Genomic DNA, 21,781 nt, shown 5'->3' with positions numbered 1-21,781 from the left:
TGTTAATACTAAGAGCCTCTATCCAGTCATGGATAGAGATTCTAAGCATGCAATTAAAGTTTGTTTTTCAAAGAATATGCTAATTATTTAAACTAAGCTTTAAATATCAAAGGTAGTGTCAGAAATCATCTCAACTTTAGAGGTCTATAAATTAATTGTTGGCGTAATTAGTGGCAACACTAAAAGACGTTATAGTCGGGCAAAATTGCCCTATCAAGGTCAGGAATCACGCCATCATAATACTTTTTCATAATGTCGTCATATATATATATATATATATATATATATGTGTGTGTGTGTGTGTGTGTGTGTGTGTCTGTGTGTGTGCGTGTGTGTGCGTGCATATATATGTATGCATGCATATGTAGTTGAATATATATATGTATATATGTATATGTTTGTGAATATATATGTATGTATGTATATGCATGTATGTGTGTGTGTGTGTGTGTGTGTGTGGGGGGGGGGGAGGGGGGGTGTACCATCATTATACACTCGACGTTGTCGACTTGAAACATATTGGCGGATGAAAGGTTTAGTGACACACCATGAAAGATACACCAAATTTTCTAACGTATTACGATTTCCCGCAAGTGGACCACATATTGGATTTATGGATTTATGAAATTTCATCACGTTGGATGAGGACAGTGGGGTGGAGGATGGTAATCTGATTCAACTTCGCAAAGAAGTTGGCCGGCGCCATGGTGGCGATCCTCGGGATTATGTCGAACCCAATTTGGTGTGCACCATCCCTAGGTGTGGGAATTTATGAGGAACTGCACTAAATATGACTTAACCTTTGACCTTGAAAAATGATGTGAACTATTCCTAGCTGGGAGACCATCATAATGTATGGTTTAGTCATGATCGGTTAAGTGGTGTGGGCTGTAGGAGAATTGTTCGCACAGACACACACACACTTGAACGCTATCACTTCATATGTATGTATATATATATATACATATATATATACATACATATATATATATATATATATATATATATAGCTATTATTTATATGTATGTATTATTATACTGTATGATCACGTTGAATGATCGCTTCTCGCCAGATCTCCAAATGTAAGCAATTATGAGCTTGGCCAGTAGCAGATGGGTGACCATTTAGGCATACTAGGCGCTGTATGTACGCTTCCAAACATAGAAATATCAAAGTTGTTATCTGGAGGCGCGCTAATCAACTAGGAAAGATGAACCCTCGATCTTCGCTAAAACATACATCTAGTAGAAGGAACGCTCTTACGTTAAGCCTAGAGTTTACTGTCTGATGTGTTAGAAGTTGTATCAAAAAGTTTGGTTGGGTATGCACAAAGCTTTCACCACGATAAACAAATCAACAGTGAAATTGTCTGCGTGTGTGCATTTCCATACCAAATTACTGTATCAATTGTTTGTCTACAGACTCGAGATTTGACATAAGGGGATTGAGATTTGGGGAAGTTTTTTTAATCGGTTTTCGGACAGAAATTTGGCTGTCAAGGGGTCAAATTTTAACGAATTTACCTTTGAAAGCTCCACCAAACTCTTCCGCAAACTTTGGGTCTAAATACTTGAAATTTTAGATGTAGGTTACTTGGACATGGACTAAACTTTTTAATTTGATTTGAACTCAAATGAATAAATGTTAAGAGGTAAAAATATTTTTAGATTTTGACCTCTCAGCCAATTTTTGATTTAAATATATTTGCCATTAATTGTATTCAAATATAGAGCAAACTAATCTTTTTTTTTTGCCGGCAATTCGGCTACTAAGAGAACAAAGTTCAAAGTATGTTATCTTTGCGGTCTCTAGCAAACTATCCAGCCAATCTCGGGCCTTAATATTTTAAATTTTACATAAAGGATATTCAGACATGCAGTAAGCGTTTTAATCAGTTTTGGGTGAAACTGTGGCTGTCAGGAGGTCAAAGTTAAAAGAGTTAAACTTTGCAGACTCTACCAAACTCTTCTGCAAATGTTGAGTATAAGCATTTGAAATTTTAGATATAGATTTCCTGGAAATGAGTCAATTGTTTTAATATATATATATATATATATATATATATATATATATATGTGTGCGTGTGTGTGTGCGTGTGTGTGTGTATATATATATATATATGTATACATGCACATAAATTTATAAACAGTACATAGGACCCGAGCAAAGCTGGGCTGAACTGCTAGTATATATATATATATATATATATATATATATATATATATATATATATGTGTATATATATATATATATATATATATATATATATATATGCACATAAATTTATAAACAGTACATAGGGCCCGAGCAAAGCTGGGCTGAACTGCTAGTATATATATATATATATATATATATATATATATATATATATATATATATATATATGTGTGTGTGTGTGTGTGTGTGTGTGTGTGTGTGCTTATGTATGCATATGTATATATTTTGCAAATTTCTCAACCGTATCACTAAAACAAAATTAAGCTTATGTTACTTACCTTGCTTTCTTTTGCAAGCAGTTGACGTAATTTTAACGTCGTCTAACGCGATAATTTTCCAAAATGAAGGGCCGATTATACCATAAAATCGGAGTTGAATTTTATGAATGTTCTCCTTTTTAAGATCAATATCGATTAAGCCTTGTAACCATCGATTTCCTTGCGGTCCTAGATAGAATACAAACGTGTTATCATTAGTAAGATGCAAAATTGTGTAATCGATTCACATGAGAATCTGGACAATTGTTGTCACTCTTGAAATGACTCACGGTTTGAACATTTTAAAAATTTTTTTCAGAAAACGATATTACAAGAGAAAGATGTATAGATAGATTTTCATACATGATAAGTCGAGCTAGGACAACAGCATATTCTTTTCATTATTTTGACTCTCGAGTGTGTATTCGTTCATATTTTATATGCTTTTATATAGAGTGATGTGGTTCTCGCTTGATTAACTGTGTCTAACTGTGGCAGATGTATACGCAAAAGTCAAAACAACAAAAAGAATATGCTATCATATCTAATAAACTGTAAATTCCTCCGTATATTTTCACGATAATTTTATAGTCGATTCTTTTTTATTAACAGACACATATAAAAGTCCAATGATAAGAGTTAAATGAGTACTGGGTAGGATATGACAGCACCATGATGATTAGTTATGATGGTTGTGCTGAGGCAAAATGTAATTATTTAACAGGACGACTCTACAAATATTTGTTTACATTGGACTTAAAAAGGCAATGCAGCAGTCAGCTGGGAAGTATGTCCTCAATATTGTTTCTACAGACAGGCCATTCTAGGAAAGAACGTCTGTATATGGAAGTCACGTTTCGTTATATATATATATATATATATATATATATATATATATATATATATATATATATATATATATATATATATCAGGGGCGGAGATGGGACGAGTGCCAATCGTGCCCGGCACGACCAATAACTCGGTCAATGTTATTCAAAATGGATTAAAAAATAGTTCGTTTGGCCAGAGAAATGTAGTGAGAAATTATCAAAGTTGGGCGCCCAACTCATTTATAAGGTTAGAACTCGTTCGTTCCAATCCAAATGGTTTAATGACATTGACTGGTTATGTACGAGTAAATCTGAGGAAAAACTCTATTGGCTGGCCTTGCTTGCTTTTCACGCCTAAATCAGGACAATCATGGAATAATACTGGCAAGGTACGTTAGTCAATCTGTGCTATACAATGGAGAGTCACGCAATAGCAACTATGATGACTTACTTTTGGAACTGAAGTTTACAGAGGGCAGTGGGGAGCACGAGTAGCAATAATAGGCTAGAATCGCCACTGATATATATATATATATATATATATATATATATATATATATATATATAACAAAACGTGACTTCCATATACAGACTTTCTTTCCTAGAATATATATATATATATATATGTGTGTGTGTGTGTGTGTGTGTGTGTGTGTGTGTGTGTGTGTGTGTGTGTGTATACAGGGTGCCCACAAAGTCTGGCTACATAATGTAGCCAGACTTTGTGGACACCCTGTATATATATATATATATATATATATATATATATATATATATATATATATATGGAGAGAGAGAAAGACAGAGAGAGAGAGGGGGGAGAGAGGGAGAAGGAAAATATTGACAGCTGTTGCAACAAGAGGGATGCGTTTTTTTTCTCGTAAATGTTTTGCCAAAGATTGAAACTCAGTCGCTCAAATGTCGTGAAATTAGCAATAAGGAACAGAAAGCGTAATAGAGTTTATTCTGTAAGAACGAGATAATAGAAAGAGATACTATTGTTGTGTAGCAGGGGTTTAATATTTAAAGATGACGACAATTCATATTGGGGCACATATATAACGGCGTTGATGATAATTCTGATTGGAGACATTTATAACAGACTGGGATGATTCTTGGTAACACATATTAGAATAATAATAATGACATTTATATATCAGACAGGGGATTGTACTTCTTAACATATATTGAGGAGGGGAGACATTATTTTGGAAGGGGTTACAACTAGTTCGTTATAATTGATGATAATAAACACATTACCTTTTCTGTTGTAACTGAATGACGACACGAGACAACACTTACAAAACTGGTGATTGCTTTATTCATCTGATCGGCCGGACGATGATGTCAGGAATTCAAGTTGGATCTACATGGTCTAAATGTTCTATCCTTCGCCTCTAAGGGGCTCTCACTCCAACTGTCGACTTTCAAACCTGTCTGATCAACTCTCTGACTCTCCTCAACTCTACTCAACTCAACTCAACTGACTCTACATTCGAACCCTCAGATTCCTATATCGAGAAATCTCCTCTGCCTATGGCGTAAGAAGTGTGTTTTCAAACGTGACTAATTTCACTTTGGCTTTACATATGTTGGTTCAAACACACTTTTGGCAAACAAAAGCATCCTCAATATATAACTCTAACCTATTTTTAACAATATATTTTTAATTTGCATTGTGCATTCTATTTAGCTGACCTTTTTAATATTCTGATTTCTAAAAGAATGGACAATCAACTTTTTTTCAGATATAAACAATATTTAACTATTCTAATAGAATTTAAGGATAAGCTAAATTTCAAACATCCTTTCTTAACCTTGCCTACAGGGTTCGATACTAGGCTTATCCTAATCTCATCTTAACTTATCTAGTATTCTTCTTATTTACATGGGAAGGGGGCAATAGGAAGTAGAAGTAGACATAGCCAAATAAATTACGAAGTCCTTTTTATTTAACTTGTTTTAGCAAAACTGCGCGCTGAGTATCCACTCCTTATATATGGCAGCAGTGTTCCATCATATAAGGTATTTGACTCTTGTGCAGTTAAAGGGCTGCCTTAGAAATGAGAGAGCTTTTAGCGGTAGTATGATTCAACCATTTTTTCCAGCGGTCTTAGCAACATATTTGATGTAAGTATTTCATTTTGGATCAGAAGTGCAGGTCAGTCACAGAAGTTTGTTAAAGCAAAAGGTTCGTCAGAGCAAGAGTTTTATGTTGCTTTCAGTGGTGCCATCACTTTAAACTAATTACAGGATTTTGTTGAATACTCCTATTGTATTGCAATTTTTAAAACAGAGTAGACAACTCATCATTTAAACCCGTACGAATATTCTAGGATTTTTTTCGTTACATTATTATTGCATCCTTTCAATTTAAATTAGTAATATGGCGATGATTCTTTTCAATAGAGGGTTTATTTTAATAAAGACAGAGTTACAAAAATTGTTACAGAGACAAGAGCGATGTGCGCATTAAGAAGTCGGCCAGTGTATGAGAAACAGAGAGAGGGGGAATGGCTACAGCTCCATGCAGTGCTAGTTCCATTGTTCGCTCCCAAATATCCCATTGTGGTTCGCGGCCCTGTCGGTGGGGCATTAGAATACACCGACTGCCCCCCTGCAGAGGGTAAAATTCCCTCAATGGGGGTCCTGGATATGACCTTAAACTATATCCAGCGGTGAGGCCCCAGCTTGCGGGCTTTGGGGAGTGTGGAGCCACTCTTTAATTACCATTGCTCCCAGGTCCACTCTGATCCAGAGTGGTAGTACCTGTTAGGGTTCCAACTATGGGTTAAATAGAAACCGACTTGAAAACAACAAATATATTCTATTAAAAATGTTTTCTTCAAAATCTTTGGATTCGGCATTAAATAAACTGAAAAGGTTTGATACGCCGTAAAACAACCAACCAACTAACCAACCCATTGCGGTTCGAGGGACGAGCTAATTTTTCGTCACTGCTTCACTAGAGATTTCGGCAGAAAAAAAACGGGCATCAAATTTGACGGAACCAAAGTCCGATTCCATAACTTCCGTTTACCTGTAAGGTTTTATTTGGCACTTCATACATCAATCATTCTAACCCATCGATTATTCGCTCACATCCTCCATCTGAATTGGAATCTTAAACTATGAAATACATGTTTCGAAAATAGAGATTTTATTTAAAGGCACAGCAGAAATATTGTTCCTGCATAAAATGTGAGTCGTTGTCTTGGAAAAGTCACCTCGTCTATGAAATATACAGTGTAACACGAATATAAGAGACCGAAATATAAGATAAACTGATAAAAGGAATATTTTCTCTGGTTCCAAATAAAAGCTAGTTAATGTACAGTGTAACCCGGATGCGAAGGGCGTGCAATAAGTAACGCCCCTGATCCACTTCCCGTAGCAGTAGAGCAACGAAACTTAGCACAGTTATTTGTCTTTCTCTACATAGGAACCACCCAGAGTTATGCATTTCTCCCATCGTTTGATGCAGCTCTGGAGACCGTTTGGTAGAACACCCCAGGTTGGTCCTTCAACCACGAAGTGCCTTCAGAAATCAAGGCTACATCATCTGAGTAACGCTTTCCTTTCAAAAACAACTTCATAGCTGGGAAGATGTGAAAGTCAGAGGGTAAAAGGTCAGGAGAGTAGGGAGCATGTGGAAGAATTTCATAACCACGCGACCGTGCTTCTGATCTGGCGATATGCGAGTTGTGGAACGGAGCGTTGTCCTACAGGAGGAGGGTACCTTTGCTGATCTTGCCCCGCCTCTTGATTTTGATAGCTTCCCTTAATTTCCTCAAAAGTGAAGCATAATAGGCTCCTGTAATTGTGGTACTCATTTGCCAGGAAAAACAGAAGACTGTGAGCATTACTTGCCAGCGGAGGACTGCACCTTTGCCTTCTTTGGAGGTGGTGAGTGCAACTGCATTGACTGGGTTTTGGTCTTTGGATCATAGTGATGGACCCACGTTTCATCCTGTGTAATTAGTTTTTTGAAAAACTTTGAGTCATCTTCTTGGCACATCTCCAAATTCATCCTCGAGCATTCGACGCGTTCTCGCTTCTGGAATGTTGTGAGCAACCTGGAAATCCATCTGGCAGACACGTTATGCATATGCGAATGGTCATGAATGATAGTTTTCACAGATTATATACTAATCTTGACATCCTGGGCTATTTGGCGAATAGTAATGCGCCGATCTTCCAAAATGGCAGCCTAAACTTGACGGACAGATGCCTCATCAATGACAGAAGTGGGGCGACTAGGTCTGGAAGCTGTTTCCACAGACTTCCGGCCATGTTTGAATTACGATGCCAGCGTTTTACAAGGTCACATGATAGGGCACTATCACCATCAGTTTCTTTCATCAAAAGTTTCCTCTCTTGTGCGTCCTTTCAAATACAAAAATCGGATCACTACTCGACATTCAACAGGCTCCATTTCACACCTGACTCAGTTCAAACACCTCTAAAACATAAACCACAATTAGGTCAGAACTGTAATTTGCCACATAACCCGTAGAGATATAAATCATTGCACATACAAAAGTTCAGCTGGATCAGACAACTGGAAGTGGGTCAGGGGCATTACTTATTGCACGCCCCTCGTATAAGAAACCCGGATATAAGGGAGCTGTTTGGACTGGAGAAGAGGTCTCTAATATTCGGGTTTCACTGTATATTTATAGTGATATTTACTGTATATTTAATGCCGTTTTATTTGCCTTTGAAAGAATCGACAACAATAAAAGTACAAAATTATTTGTATGAATATTAAATATTCTCAAATTGTTGACAGAAAGAATAATAAACATCAATTTCAAAAGTTTATCATTGGCAATAAATAGAAAGGTGTTTATTTACCTTCTCTGATCCATAGCATATTTTCCGACATAAAATTGTCTTTATCTGAGAGGTACGAGACTCGTAGCGTTCCAACTCCGGCTCCGTCCATGTGATACCAAAATTCTACACACGCGTCCGTTGAATTAACACTTATAAAAGGCGAAGAGATACTGGCATACTGGTCTGGTTTCGTTTTTATATAACTCGTAATGAACATGTAATGACCTGAAAAGTAAAATCTAAAACGTTCACCTTAATCCTTCATAAAACTCGTATTAAAATACTTTAAAGAAAATAGACATCTCTTAACTATTATAATGACATCATGTTCCGTTCTGTTTCTTTGATGTGTGTTATTCACAATTTAATTAATGGGTTCAAAAGGTAAACTGTTTCACCATTAATTTTCATACGGAAAACGGGCATATATACAATTTCATTCCAGCATGTTATATATATATATATATATATATATATATATATATATATATATATATATATATATATATATATATATATTATTTATTTATTCAAACGACGTCGAGCACATTCAAGAGTACGTTAGAAACGGCGTTCGAAAGCAGAGGCCTCAAAGGAGACGATCACGTGTTAGCGACAAAGGTGACGTCACAGCCTTAAGTAGAAGTTGCGTTTAGGAACGAGGAAATACATCTCGTTGAAAGTATCACTCTCGCAAACGGCCTCGTGTTTGCTTTTCCTGTAAAATGACGACAGAAAATTTAGGGAAGAAGAAGAAAAGACAAGCATACTTTTGTAAGTCGCTCATTAGTGAACGTATGTCAGTAATTTGCATCTGAACACAATTTGTAACGGGTAAAAAGAACGAATTCAAAAGCATGAGGGTTGAGCTTTATTTTTATTTATTTATTTTTTATGGGTCAGCTTAGAACGAGAACAAACGGTGTGTAATATCGAATACACGAGGATTCTTTGCAAGTTGAAGAAAAAAAAAAGGAAAATATGACTTCCGTGCGTTGTATCGACAAGAGGGTGTTTTTGTTCCCTTATCTATTCTACGGTTGTTACAAAAAAGGAGTTGTGTTATTACTCGTCCTAAGGTCCATTGTTACGTACTCTTTACAATGTGTTGGGTCTACGTTTGTATCTAACAAAAAACTTAGTTCTAAAATGGGAACCAAACTATAATAGACTTTTTATCAGAATATTTTAATACTGTAATACATACATTTTTACACATTTAATATCAAACCATATTCTGTTTTATGTGTATAACCTTTACAGACGAGTATTAATATTGTATGTATTATTATACTTATTCTTACTACTGTTCTCTGTTATTATATTCGCACAACGTTTCTGGTGATTCAACCTCCGTTTTTCTTATGGGGTATATTGTCAAATTCGCGAATTATTCTTTTTTTTATTTTTTTACATATTCCGGAGTTCAAAACGACTCACTCGAAGAAAAATGCAGATTACATTAGCTGAAACATCATTATAATTGCACCCAAGGCGTGACTAGTAGTTTTAAAATATTAAGTAATAAATATATTATCAATATAAAAATGTACCCCCCCCCGTAAAAAAACAAAATGTACACGTAAGGGTGAAAATTCAAGTAATCAGCCTTGGTATCACATATTTAACCATAACTTTGTAGATAGAAAATATAACAAGAATTTGTGAATACTAAAATAGAAACGAGAAGATATTAGATTCTTACCTCTCATTGTGCCATGTGTGTGGTCCTTTAATTTTAACCTGCTCGCGTATGAGCTGAATCTCCAATCGAAATTATCGTCTTTATCTTGTTTGTAACCACATATATTTTTTCGTTCAAAGGTGCATAAATGTTCCCCTCCAATAGCATCTGTGAAACGAAAAAAAAAAAAAAAGACAATGCGTGTGTATATAACGAGCTAAATGCGTTGTATTGAGATAGGTTTCTTAACATTTATCATGAAACACTAAGGGTTGTAAGTATAAACATATTACTATTTATAATAAGAAAAATATTGGCACCCTGAAGACATTGTTTCGTATGTGAATTATATTATAGAAATTAGAAAGCAAAATAAACATGCCCCCCCTAAAGAGTATTTATTTATCTTATAGAAATACAAGCTTTCGGCTTTTAAAAAACATTCATCAGGAACCGACATTATTTCTTCGATAGTCATCTTCCCATCTTCCACGTCGGAGATATAAAATCTTTTGTGAATAGTAGTTCGTGGAGGTGTTTGTCCCGAACAGTTTAAATGATTTGTTAATAAGAATAATATTGACACTTTGAAAACATCATCCCATATTTGAATATTATAGGAATTAGAAAACTAAATAATTGCGTGCTTAGCGTTTTTTCCGGGGGATTTCCCCCCCCCCCAAATAATTTTTTCAACCTAAAATACTTAATAAGGTTCTATCATATTTTAAATGTTTAATGTGTGTGCACTTGTTATTTTGTAGCACTGCATGGGCTACGTCCAGTGACCTATGAAAGTATTATTATTATTAACGATCACAAACACTATATTAACACTTATATACACCCACAACTAACGGTAGATGATTAGGAGAGACACTGTTATATATATATATATATATATATATATATATATATATATATATATATATATGTATATATATATATATAAGCAGGCTCCTTCAGTCTTGGACAGACTATGGATACCCACGAGGGGTTAATTGCGCATGAAACCTTTTTATCAGGAGGTACGCAATCCCCAACCACACCTCTCCTGAGATGACATTGTTAAATACCAGTGGCAAGTGAAGTACAGGACGACTGGAAACAAATGCCGAGATAAGCGGAGAGCACATACAGCGCCTATCCTTCGAAAATGGTCGCCCATTTAGTACTGGCCAGGCTCAACGTTGCTTAGCTTCGGTGATCTGGTGAGAACCGGTGTGCCAACGTGATTGTGCCGTATTTGTTGTCGAAGGTTATTAGAGATTTTCTCGCTAATATTATTAGATTAATTTCTTCCGGTGTTATAGCAGTTATTTTACCTGGGATTAAGAGGGACTTATTTAATAGGATTGGTGATATCCATTGGTAATAGGATTAGATGTCAAAAGAAGGAAATTTAAGATTATATATATATAATCCCACGTAAATAACTTATATAACCCCAGACGAAATTAATCTAATACTATTAGCGAGAAAATCTCTAATAACCCTCGACAACAAATATTGGACCAGAAACAATACCCCTGACCATTTGAACATTTTAATGGGTTCGACCGACTCAACTCAGGTCACTGATCTGGTTGGCCTTTTTCTTTTCGATAAAATTCATAATATCCTCCATGAACAATTCAAATTGGAGGGGGGGCTATACAGGGATGATTCACTTTTCGTAACAAACTCGACAAATAAAAATTACGAAAAAGCAATTAAATCCTTACATAAATTATTTAAAAATGTTGGACTTACTATAAAAATCGACCCCAATAAAAAAATAGTTAATTTCTTAGACATAACCTTAAATCTTGAAAACACTACTTTTGAACCCTATCATAAACCAAACCAATCTGCACTATATGTCCATACTGAATCAAACCACCCTAAGTCAATATTGAAATCAATAGTTCCCAATGTCTCTTAAAGAATTTCTAAACTATCTTTTAACAAATCTATATTTAACAAAAACATAAATCTTACAATGAGGCCTTTACAACTCAGGATACAAATCACAAATTAAATATCGAAATAAAAATGATAAAAACGCAAGCTGCATAGAAAACTACAATAATTATATTAAAACTACTAAAAATATAATAGCCTATAATATGGCCATGCCATCCCACATACGAATGGCAAACAATAATCTAGCTACAATACAAAACCAAACTAAACCACAAGCATTAGCCACTAACACAAACAAACCACAAAGCAAAATGTCTAAGCATAAAAACAGACATAGAGAAATCCTATGATTTAACCCTCCATATTCTAAAAATCTTAAGACAAACTTAGCCAAGAATTCTTTAAAATATTAGAAAAAAAACTTTTAAGCCCCTCATAGATACAATAAAATCTTTAACAAGAACACTATCAAAGTGTCTTACTCAACTATTCCAAACCTACATCAAAAATAATTAGTTCCAATAATAAAAAAGTTAGTAATATGCAAATATGGGAACAAAAGCAGGTGGTAACTGTAGAAGAGAAAATAAATGTCCTTTTGCAAAGTAAAAATGTGATTTATAGCTGCACAGTGTCACAAACCCCCAATATAAATTATATTAAAAGTGTTGCATTGGGAGTCCCAGCTTAAATGCTATCTGGGTAGTTTTTAGAAATAAAGACTATCTAGGTAGTTTTTAGAAATAAAGAAAATAAGAATGTTTATTTTCTCATTAGCTTAGAAATTAAGAAAATAAGAATGTTTATTTTCTCATTAAATAGTTTAGCAGCGTTAGTTTTGACAGCTGCCAAACTCAGTCACCTTGAGTGGCCCAGATAGAGTGCACCGGAAATTAGAAGGTGACACTGAATTCTGGGTAACTTCTGGTGATGACGAGACGGTGGAGAGAGGGTCTAGGCGGCAGATTAAGAGGACGGGAATTTGGGTGCCTCCCGACAACCGGGATCCGAGATGTGGAATTTGCCTTGACTAAAGATTGAAATTTCAAGTCCATCTTGTTTGTTCATCAATGAATCTGTCTGCAGTGACCCGACTCCCAGCAAGATGGAGAACCAGCGAAGGAGAGAATATTATCGCTGGCCAAGGCAAATTCAGGTATGTTTGCATTGCATTTGTTTGCGCATACACGTCATCGGAAACATCCCTAGGCAAGGCAAAAAGACATTAGAAGAATCACACCCACACAAGAAGAGCATTGATAAGAACACACCCACACACGTATATATATATATATATATATATATATATATATATATATATATATATATATATATATATAAGGACCTTTAGGCATAATACGCAAAGACACACACTAATGAATGTACAGTAATGAATGTACTTCTAACAGATCCCTTCTAATATAACCCAATATGCAACATATACATATAAATCCTTTCTCACTGACTAGCTCCACCACACAGTTAATCAATGATAGAACTCCCTTAACCAATCTACCAATCAAATATAACCAAACGTATAACATACCAATACCAATCTTAATCTAGCTGACAACAAATATATTAAACAAAATGGCATTTACTACAGGATCTCCATGCATAAACACTCCTTCAAAAATCTTTCCTTGGAAAACAAGACTTCTTTATCTAAACATATCTGGCGGCTTAATGATAGAACTATTCCCTTCAATTTTAAATGGGAAATAATAGGATCTTATAAAGCATATATGCCAGGGGAAAAATTCTGCGCACTTTGATGATATAAAGGTCTTAATATTTTAAAATATAATGACACTAAATTAATTCTCTTAAACTTTAAAGACGAAATTCTTACGGGGTCTATTCATAAACGTTAGTTTAAGTTAGGCAAATTTAAGCCACCATGAACTTGGTTTAGACACAGATAAAGAGTAGAGGAAATTATTGATAGTGTTTTCAGCCAAACTAAAATCACTTATTCTGCATCTTAATAACGTATGTTTTAGTTGTCGATTGTGCTTTGATACTATCCATTTAACCGCTGAGAATTATACTTCCACGATTGATCAGTTAACTCGTAACAATCGAAAGACATTATTTAGATGCGAAAAAATAAATTTTAGTAACAAAATATATAGTCATCTCTGTAAAAATAGTCTCCCAAAGACTGGGGAGGGCATAATAAGAATTATTGGACCTTAAGACGGTTATATTATATGGAACCTTAAGACGGGTCCTTAAAACGGAACAAATTTTCATGCATACAGTTTGTAAGAATGTAAAGATTTGTAAGAATTTCAAAATTTGTAAGAATTTCAAAATTTCCCATAAATAAGATAATTTATTTATAAGCTTTTAAAAAATTCTAACAACTCATACATATATATATATAAATTTCGTACGATTTGCACAGACTCCGTCAGTAAGTGATACATCGTCCACAGCTATATTGCCTTTTGCTCCCCAACCAACCATTCCTTCAAGGATTACCTGTAAAAAAAGAAAGTTTAGCTTTAATAGCTGATATATTTACATGCGATAAAGTAATGGGATAAACAATACTAATTATTTTCACATGCTAAATGTATTGTTAAGAAAAACTATTTTTGCAGAAAAGACAAAAATTGTGTACAGAGTCGATAAAGGAAGTAACAGAAAAAAAATATATGCAATGTTTAGGGTGTAACGAACCTATAAATTGTCTTGTAAATGACGAAACTGTAGGATGCATATGTCTTCAAACAAGATTCTTACCATGGTTGGTTACGAATATAATAGAACTGCGTTCGTGTCAAATGAAGAAATTAATGAGATTATGCATAGGCTTAGAAAGTAACACAATTAGATACATTTCGATCTAAAAATGAGGACATATATAAGAATGTAATGAAGGTTTAGATGGTTTTAATGGGCATTACATCACACAAGACAGGAAGCCATTTGATGTAAGGAGATCAAAATTTTCTAATACAGTAGAACCCCGGGATACGGCATTACAAATTAGTAGCAAAATACAATACAGTATATAGTACACATGCATATAATCAAATAGCATTAAAGATAACACCATAAGGCGGAGCAAATACCGTAACCAGGGACCGGAAAAAACATCGTATTCCACATTGTAACTTAAAAAACCGTCTCCTAGGGTCACCGTATTCCGGGTTTATACTGCACGTCAAAGTGGTAGAAAAACAGCCAACAAAAAGCTTTAGATAGATAGATTTTGACACGGCAAACAGCAATTTTCCTCTATTGTCAGAAGCATTATTCATGGAATGAGAACCAAGAGACAAATTAAGAAAAGCAAGTGTTACAAGACTCCACTTTCGACTTTTGCCGATATATACTTTAAAATATTTGCAAAGTTCATCGAACAAGTAAGTAGATTGCGTCCAATGTCAAACTATAACAGAGCGCAGATGCACATATGTAAATGTCGAGTCGTGTGCGAAGAAAAATACTATAAAATAGAGTGCACACAGACAGAAGATGAAATTAGAGATGTAGATCAGGTTCAAGATTATGTTTAAGAACACGCTCAAAATTGCGTTCAAGAGGACAGGTGTCAAAAAAAAAACGATGACGTGGTTGACGTCACGACCGTAACGAGAAGTCACGCTTGGCCGGAGAATGAAGAAATAAATGTCGTTGTTACAAAAAGGAGTCGAGTTATAACTTGTTCTATGTTCATTTATGCATACTCTGCTATAACATGTTGGGTCTATGCGTATAAACGTGTACAGCGTCACATATCTAGAACGTAAACTACCGAGAAGGGCGTTGCTCTAGAATATAACAAAACCGTGTTTTATGTTCTACTAGTAAGTAAAGACATTGTGTGTACTGCGTTCACGTTTGGTTACCTCTCTACAAGATAAGAGTAGTGCACAAGATTAACTTTTTTTAATTTTAGAAACATCAAGAATTCTTAAAAGCGGCATTTTAGATTAAGACAAAAATAAAATTGCCTCTCTCTAGAAGGATTTCTAATTTATTAACACACGAATTTTAGTATCGGTACAAACCCTACACATATCTCATCTATAAACTAATGAGAATATGAACGTGATCGGTGTAGAATTAAAATTATTCACTCAAGGTTGACGCATAGCAATAAAAATGTAAACAAACGATACATTGCGCTAAAATACAAATCTTTTATTTATTTATTTTTTTCATTTTTCTTCCTTTGAAGATTGTAATGCTGTGTATGGGGCAGCCAAACCAGCTGCCAACATTTCCCCGCTTTTTATCGAAACCAACCGAGAGCTCTTTTTAGTATCCTCGCTGTTCCCTTAAGTGCAATTGTCTGGATCTCTTTTGCACTTGGTTCACCAGGAATATTAGTAAGGTAGGACTTCTTCATAAGCCCTGTAGTACCTATGATAACTAGTATGATTGATATCTCCTAAGATTCCAGTTTCTTTTCATATCGTGCATGAGACCTTGGTATTTGGTCTGTTTCTCTCTTTCAGATCTGTTCAGGCCGCCATCATTAGTTTAGTTTAATAAAATGAATTGTATTATAATTATTAAAACGCTTCTGAAAAGTCCACACATGATCAATACGCATAAATACTTTTGCTTCGACAGTAATTGCTTCTTTCTCACACTAAGGTCTTATACACCAGCAAGAAACGACATGTTTATGACGGCAATACGGCACGAACATAGTATTTCCATTACTTGAATATAGATCACGTCTACAAAATACCAGAGTCACCCAAATAAGAAAATATCAAATTAATAGACATATGAATTATGACACAAATAACAATGCTTGTTTTATTTGTGTTTCTATGATTTTTACCGTTTGTCAAAGCCCAAATACCACTCGAGGGTAACGATTAATGAGTGCAAGATGGTCGGTGATACAAAACTGTGATGAATGGTGGTAATTGAGTATGATTTTACCAGCGGGGAAAGGGCACCCGGCTTTGCCCGGTCGTAAAATACGCTTAAATATGATATTTTAATTTGTCAAGATTTCGTATACATTATACAAGCAATTCAAAATACAACCGCCAGATACAACACGCGGCCCTATACAGACTTCTTTCTCCAAATTTACGACATGTCAAGAAAGAAGGAAAAGAAAATACAAAAACAAAGAACACACTGAAGATGAAGGCTACCTTCGAAATATATTTGTGATAAATTTCAAACAAGTAAAATATTTGTTTATTTTCCTAATATTACGTGGTGATTTGGCTTTCAAGCGCATTTGATGCGTATTTTATTTTATTCACATTATTATAGTGTCGTTATTTCAAAAGCAAAAAAATATATATATATTTGGGTGCCATAAGCTAGAATCGAAACCGAAAGCAAAACTGTAGCTCTCAAAGCTAGTGACGTTACCATTGTACCTACGTGACGCGTATCTGAAGTGATTTAAAATGAAAAATAAATTAAGATGACTGTACAAAATGTATAACAATTTTTTTTTAAATTTTGACCTATTTTTGACTCCTTAAAACCTATTTTAACCGGCTAACGACCCATGAAGAGCGGTCCGTAAAGAAATCCAATCATTTAAGGCTCCTAGCGCCGCTATTTTGAGTTTGAAAATATGGAGACAACCAGACATATTGCCTTTTAAATATTAGATTATTTAAGAGGACGTTTAAACAATATTTTTTATATTCGAGGTGAACACTGGCATGTTATAGTCAGCTTAGAAGCAGCCCGTGTTATTGTTATGAGTTGTTGCAGTTGGACAAGTGTTTGTTCCGAACATTTTACAGGGTGGTACCTCCTAGGTATAAGCTATGTCGAGCACATGCCAGGAAAATAACGATAGAACAAAGACAGGCACGCAACGTATCTTCTTTGAGTAAAAGGAAGTAGGGAAGAGAACAGGGTCTCGCCTACTAGATTTTGAAGCTTGTTTTTCATAGCAATTCCTGTTCAGACGCAGCGACACTACGTATTTTCTTCATATACATGTATATGCGTTCAAAGTGTCCATGTTTATCTATTCATCCAAAACTAGCTTTCAGCAACGAAGAACGAAAACAACGATGGTGATGAAGCCACCAATTTAAAAATGAAAAGTATCCTTTACTTACGTTATACGGTGATTTACTCTTAAATTGTATGTCTGTTCTATGCCACTGATTTCCCTTCGAACCTTGCATGTGGAATGACGGATTTGGAAGATTTGGTCCCGTGAAAATATATACATTAAATGTACCAGTTTGGCTTCCATACATGTGATACCAAACAGTGAAACATTGGAGCCCATTCGGACTCATAAGCGGGCTGATCAGCCGGGCTGCGTCCCTTCTATATCGATGTGTTGAATCAATATAGAAATAAAATCCATCTATTAAAAAAACAAAATACAATTAAGAAAACAAAACTATAGAGTTTTAGATGATTTTTCCTACAATTCATAATTTACAAAATAATAATAAAGGTGTAAAGGAGTGGAAATTAATTAGTTGGTTATTTTCCTAGAACAACTAGCAATTGATAGAGGATCGGAGAATTACTTGTTAATTAAAAATGTAAAAAAAACACAAGCGTTAGCAATGGTTATTATGAATTATCTTTGCTTGGAATACATATATATATATATATATATATATATATGTGTGTGTGTGTGTGTGTGTGTGTGTGTGTGTGTGTGTGTGTGTGTGTGCTTCAGAAGTAGATAGGTTTTGTCTATCGCTGGCTTCCATACTGCTTCTTTGCCTATTAGCCAGGCGCACAGGTACTATCGCAGTTATTCGACAGAAATACTCAGTGGTCGATCTTGTTTCCTGACTAGGGCAATGAACGCCGTTTTCGCCGCTTCTGACACATCCTATCCCTCTAAACTGGTCACTTGGGAGTACTTGAGTGCCATATAAGCCAGTTCCATTAGATTGGGCTGACCTTCGTCTGATGGGTTGAGGGTACCGCATTGGCAGTTCCTGACTGCTGTTTCCGACTGGTAGTACAGTTGCCCTAACTCTTTGGTAGCGCTTAGAGCAACTGCTCCATCAGTAGTTGTATAATATCGAGATGTCCTGCTTGGAAAGGGACCCTGCACTTATGCCCAGTGGGCTTTCCTGAGACCACAATCCTAGTAGATGAAAGGTCAGCTGATGGTCTACTTGTGCTGCATTTCTGGTATTCTGCATAATCACTTGTTCAGGACTCCTTTCCTAAACCGAAACTCATAAAAAATGACAATACAATAAAAAATACGCTTAAACCAGGCTTTAACTCAAACAATACCAACTAGCCTCTTCTCTTGCATTTACGAATAGCCGTCGGCTTAGAACTAATTTAGATGATGCTGAAGCATTTCTCCTAACAAACACCCCGGATATCTTAGCACTAAGTGAGACTAACCTGCACTCCTCCATCCCCTCTAACTACTTTAACATGGTTGGATATATCCCACTCTGCCGTAAGGACTCTGGCAGAGTTATGCACGGACTTGGAGTCTAGATTCGAAACACCCTTCCTGTGACTAGAGAAACAAACCTAGAATCGGACGATCAAGCCATTATGTGCTTTAGACTTAACATGCAAAATAACATTAGTTATTTTTATTTTCTCTACCGCTCTCCCGCAACCCAGGATTGCAACCTAATAAACAAAGTTTCTGACAGCATACATATAGCACTCTCCCTCGATAATAGCTCACGTGCATGTATTTGGTCACTTCAATGTCCACCACAGCAACTGGCTTGGATTCTCTACTTACACAGAGGCAGCTGATAGCACAATACATAGCTTCTCTATATCTCATTCCTATCACAGATGCTTACGTTTGCAACCCGTTTCCCAGACCAGCAAGAACAACGCACACCACTTCTGACCGCAGTTCCTAATGATTGTATAACGAATGCCAACAGCCCACTTAGAACGCTGATCATGCAGTGATAATGGTTGAAATTGCCCTAAACTCTAGAGCCAAAACTGAGGAGCAATTGCTCAAAACAACGAGATATTATTAAAACGGCTGACTAGGAAGCAATTAGGGATCTAATCAGAGATGCCCCATGGGGACATAGCTTATCTCTTTCTGCTGAAGAGACCAGTGAATGGTTTAAAACGACAATTGAAGCACATGTTCCCGCGCGGAAATTTTATAGCAACCTCCACTCTCCCTAATGGTTTACTTCTACGTGCAGCTGCCATTGCGCAAAGCCAGCATGCGTACCGCAGATGCAACCGACATAAGTCCAGCTCAAACAGACAGAAGTATATAGAAACTATAAGTAACGGTAAGAAAGAAATAGCGACAGCTTAGAGAGAATTTACTGAAATCACTAAAAAACGCATCGAAGCACAGAAAATAAGAACCCGTGATTTCTGAAAAATCTACAACAGTGTAGTAAAAAATGGGCAATCAACAATTCCACCACTATCCAACAATCATGAGGTTGTTTGTTCAGCAACTGAGAAGGCTAACATGCATGGCAGTCGGTTTTCCTCCAACTACACACTTGACCCTGCTAACCACCCCCTTACTGACTTTCCTTTACGGAAACACGCCACACTAGACGATCTGAAAATCACCCCTTCTAACGAGCATCCTATCATAAAAAACTTGACATTTTAAAAGCATGTGGATCTGATCTCATCCCGGTTGTACTATTAAAAAATGCTCTGCCGAAGTAACTCCAGATCACTCCAAACGTCACAACAAATGCTTTAATGAATCTTGCTTTCCGGGCTGTTGGAAAACTGCTTCTATGGGTATCAGTTTTCAAGAACTCTGGCGAAAGAACTGACCCATTAAATTATCGCCCTATTAGCCTCCTCCCGCTTTTCGCCAATAGCTCTAGTCTATCACCTTACAGATGCTAAATTTCTGACTGACCAACAATATGGATTAAGGCAAGCCCGTTTCACAGCGGACATCTTAACTGTAATCTCTGAACGTATATACCATTCACTGGACAAAGCAGGAGAGGGTAGAGTGGTAGCTCTAGATATATCTAAGGCTTTTGATAGGGTATGGCATGAAGATCTTCTCAGGAAAATCAGATCATACGGTATCACTGGACGAATACTTAACATAATTAAATCCTTCTTAGATAAGAGAAAAATCCAGGTTGTCCTCGACGGTCGTACATCTAAACAATATGATATAAATGCGGGAGTGCCTCATGGGTCTAACCTTGGACCTTTATTATTCCTAATATTCATAAATGACCTCCTTGACAAAATTGTCTGTGAGATGGGTGTATATGCTGATGACACCACGCTCTATAACAGGCACACCAGGAAAACAAACGAACACATATCTAAGGAAATGACAAAAACACTAGACGATGACCTCCGATCTGTAGTAGAATCGGGACAAAAATGGATGGTTACATTTAATACTTCCAAGACGAAACTTGTTTCCTTCAATAATTACAAGAAACCTTCTCTACCACCAATAGCAATGGCCAAAGGCTCATTATCTGAAAGTACTCCCTTCAAAACTCATCGGCCTAACGTTCACAGGAAACATAAGTTAGAACATTTACATTGAGAGCATTGTCAGGGCCGTTGCGAAGGGGGTAGGCTCTGTCTATCGTGCTAGAAAGCTATTAACGCCCGAAAGTATCCTGTACCTCTATAAGGCCACGATTCGTCCATGTATGGAGTATTGTTGTCATTTTTGGGCTGGTGCATCTGCTACTAGTTTCTCGCTCCTAGACAAGGTTCAAAAGAGAGTGGCCAACCTGAAAGGCCTGGACTGTCATCTATGCTTCAGCTTCTGCCCCATCGACGAAACATTGCATCCCTCTGCCTGTTCTACAAGTACTTTAATGGTGAATGCTCAGACGAACTGCAAGCACTTTTACCCCTCGACATGTAATACCCCCGAAAAGCCGATAAGTAACTAAATCCCACCCGTACACAGTAGAGATCCCTAGATGTAGGAGAGTTTTCTACTCCAATTGTTTGTTCCCCAGAACCCTAGACTTTGGAATTCCCTTCCGGGTCCCTGCTTCCTCAACTATACTGACATGCAGAATTTCAAGTGTAACGCGAACCGACATCTTGCTGCCCAACTCCCTACATAGTACCCCTGTAGCTTGTGGCCCTGAT

At 36.1% G+C, this 21,781-nt stretch overlaps 1 protein-coding gene across 1 annotated transcript in view; it reads right to left on the bottom strand.

Annotated features, from left to right (window-relative positions):
• The window catches only part of LOC145292800 (MAM and LDL-receptor class A domain-containing protein 2-like), a 119,763-nt gene that overhangs the window by 96,551 nt on the left and 1,431 nt on the right, over positions 1 to 21,781 (bottom strand). Inside the window, exons 3-7 of the mRNA XM_080138839.1 lie at positions 17,806 to 18,062; positions 14,134 to 14,221; positions 9,851 to 9,997; positions 8,164 to 8,370; positions 2,497 to 2,664 (exon numbers count right to left, since the gene is read on the bottom strand). Coding sequence (XP_079994965.1) covers positions 2,497 to 2,664; positions 8,164 to 8,370; positions 9,851 to 9,997; positions 14,134 to 14,221; positions 17,806 to 18,062 — 867 coding nt within the window. The remainder of the gene's footprint in view (positions 1 to 2,496; positions 2,665 to 8,163; positions 8,371 to 9,850; positions 9,998 to 14,133; positions 14,222 to 17,805; positions 18,063 to 21,781) is intronic.

Source organism: Euprymna scolopes, chromosome 14 (assembly GCF_053919585.1).
Source record: "Euprymna scolopes isolate OS-2025 chromosome 14, ASM5391958v1, whole genome shotgun sequence".
NCBI classification, from domain to species: domain Eukaryota; kingdom Metazoa; phylum Mollusca; class Cephalopoda; order Sepiida; family Sepiolidae; genus Euprymna; species Euprymna scolopes.
Note: the sequence above shows the minus strand (reverse complement) of the source record. Positions and strands in the feature narration are given on the sequence as shown.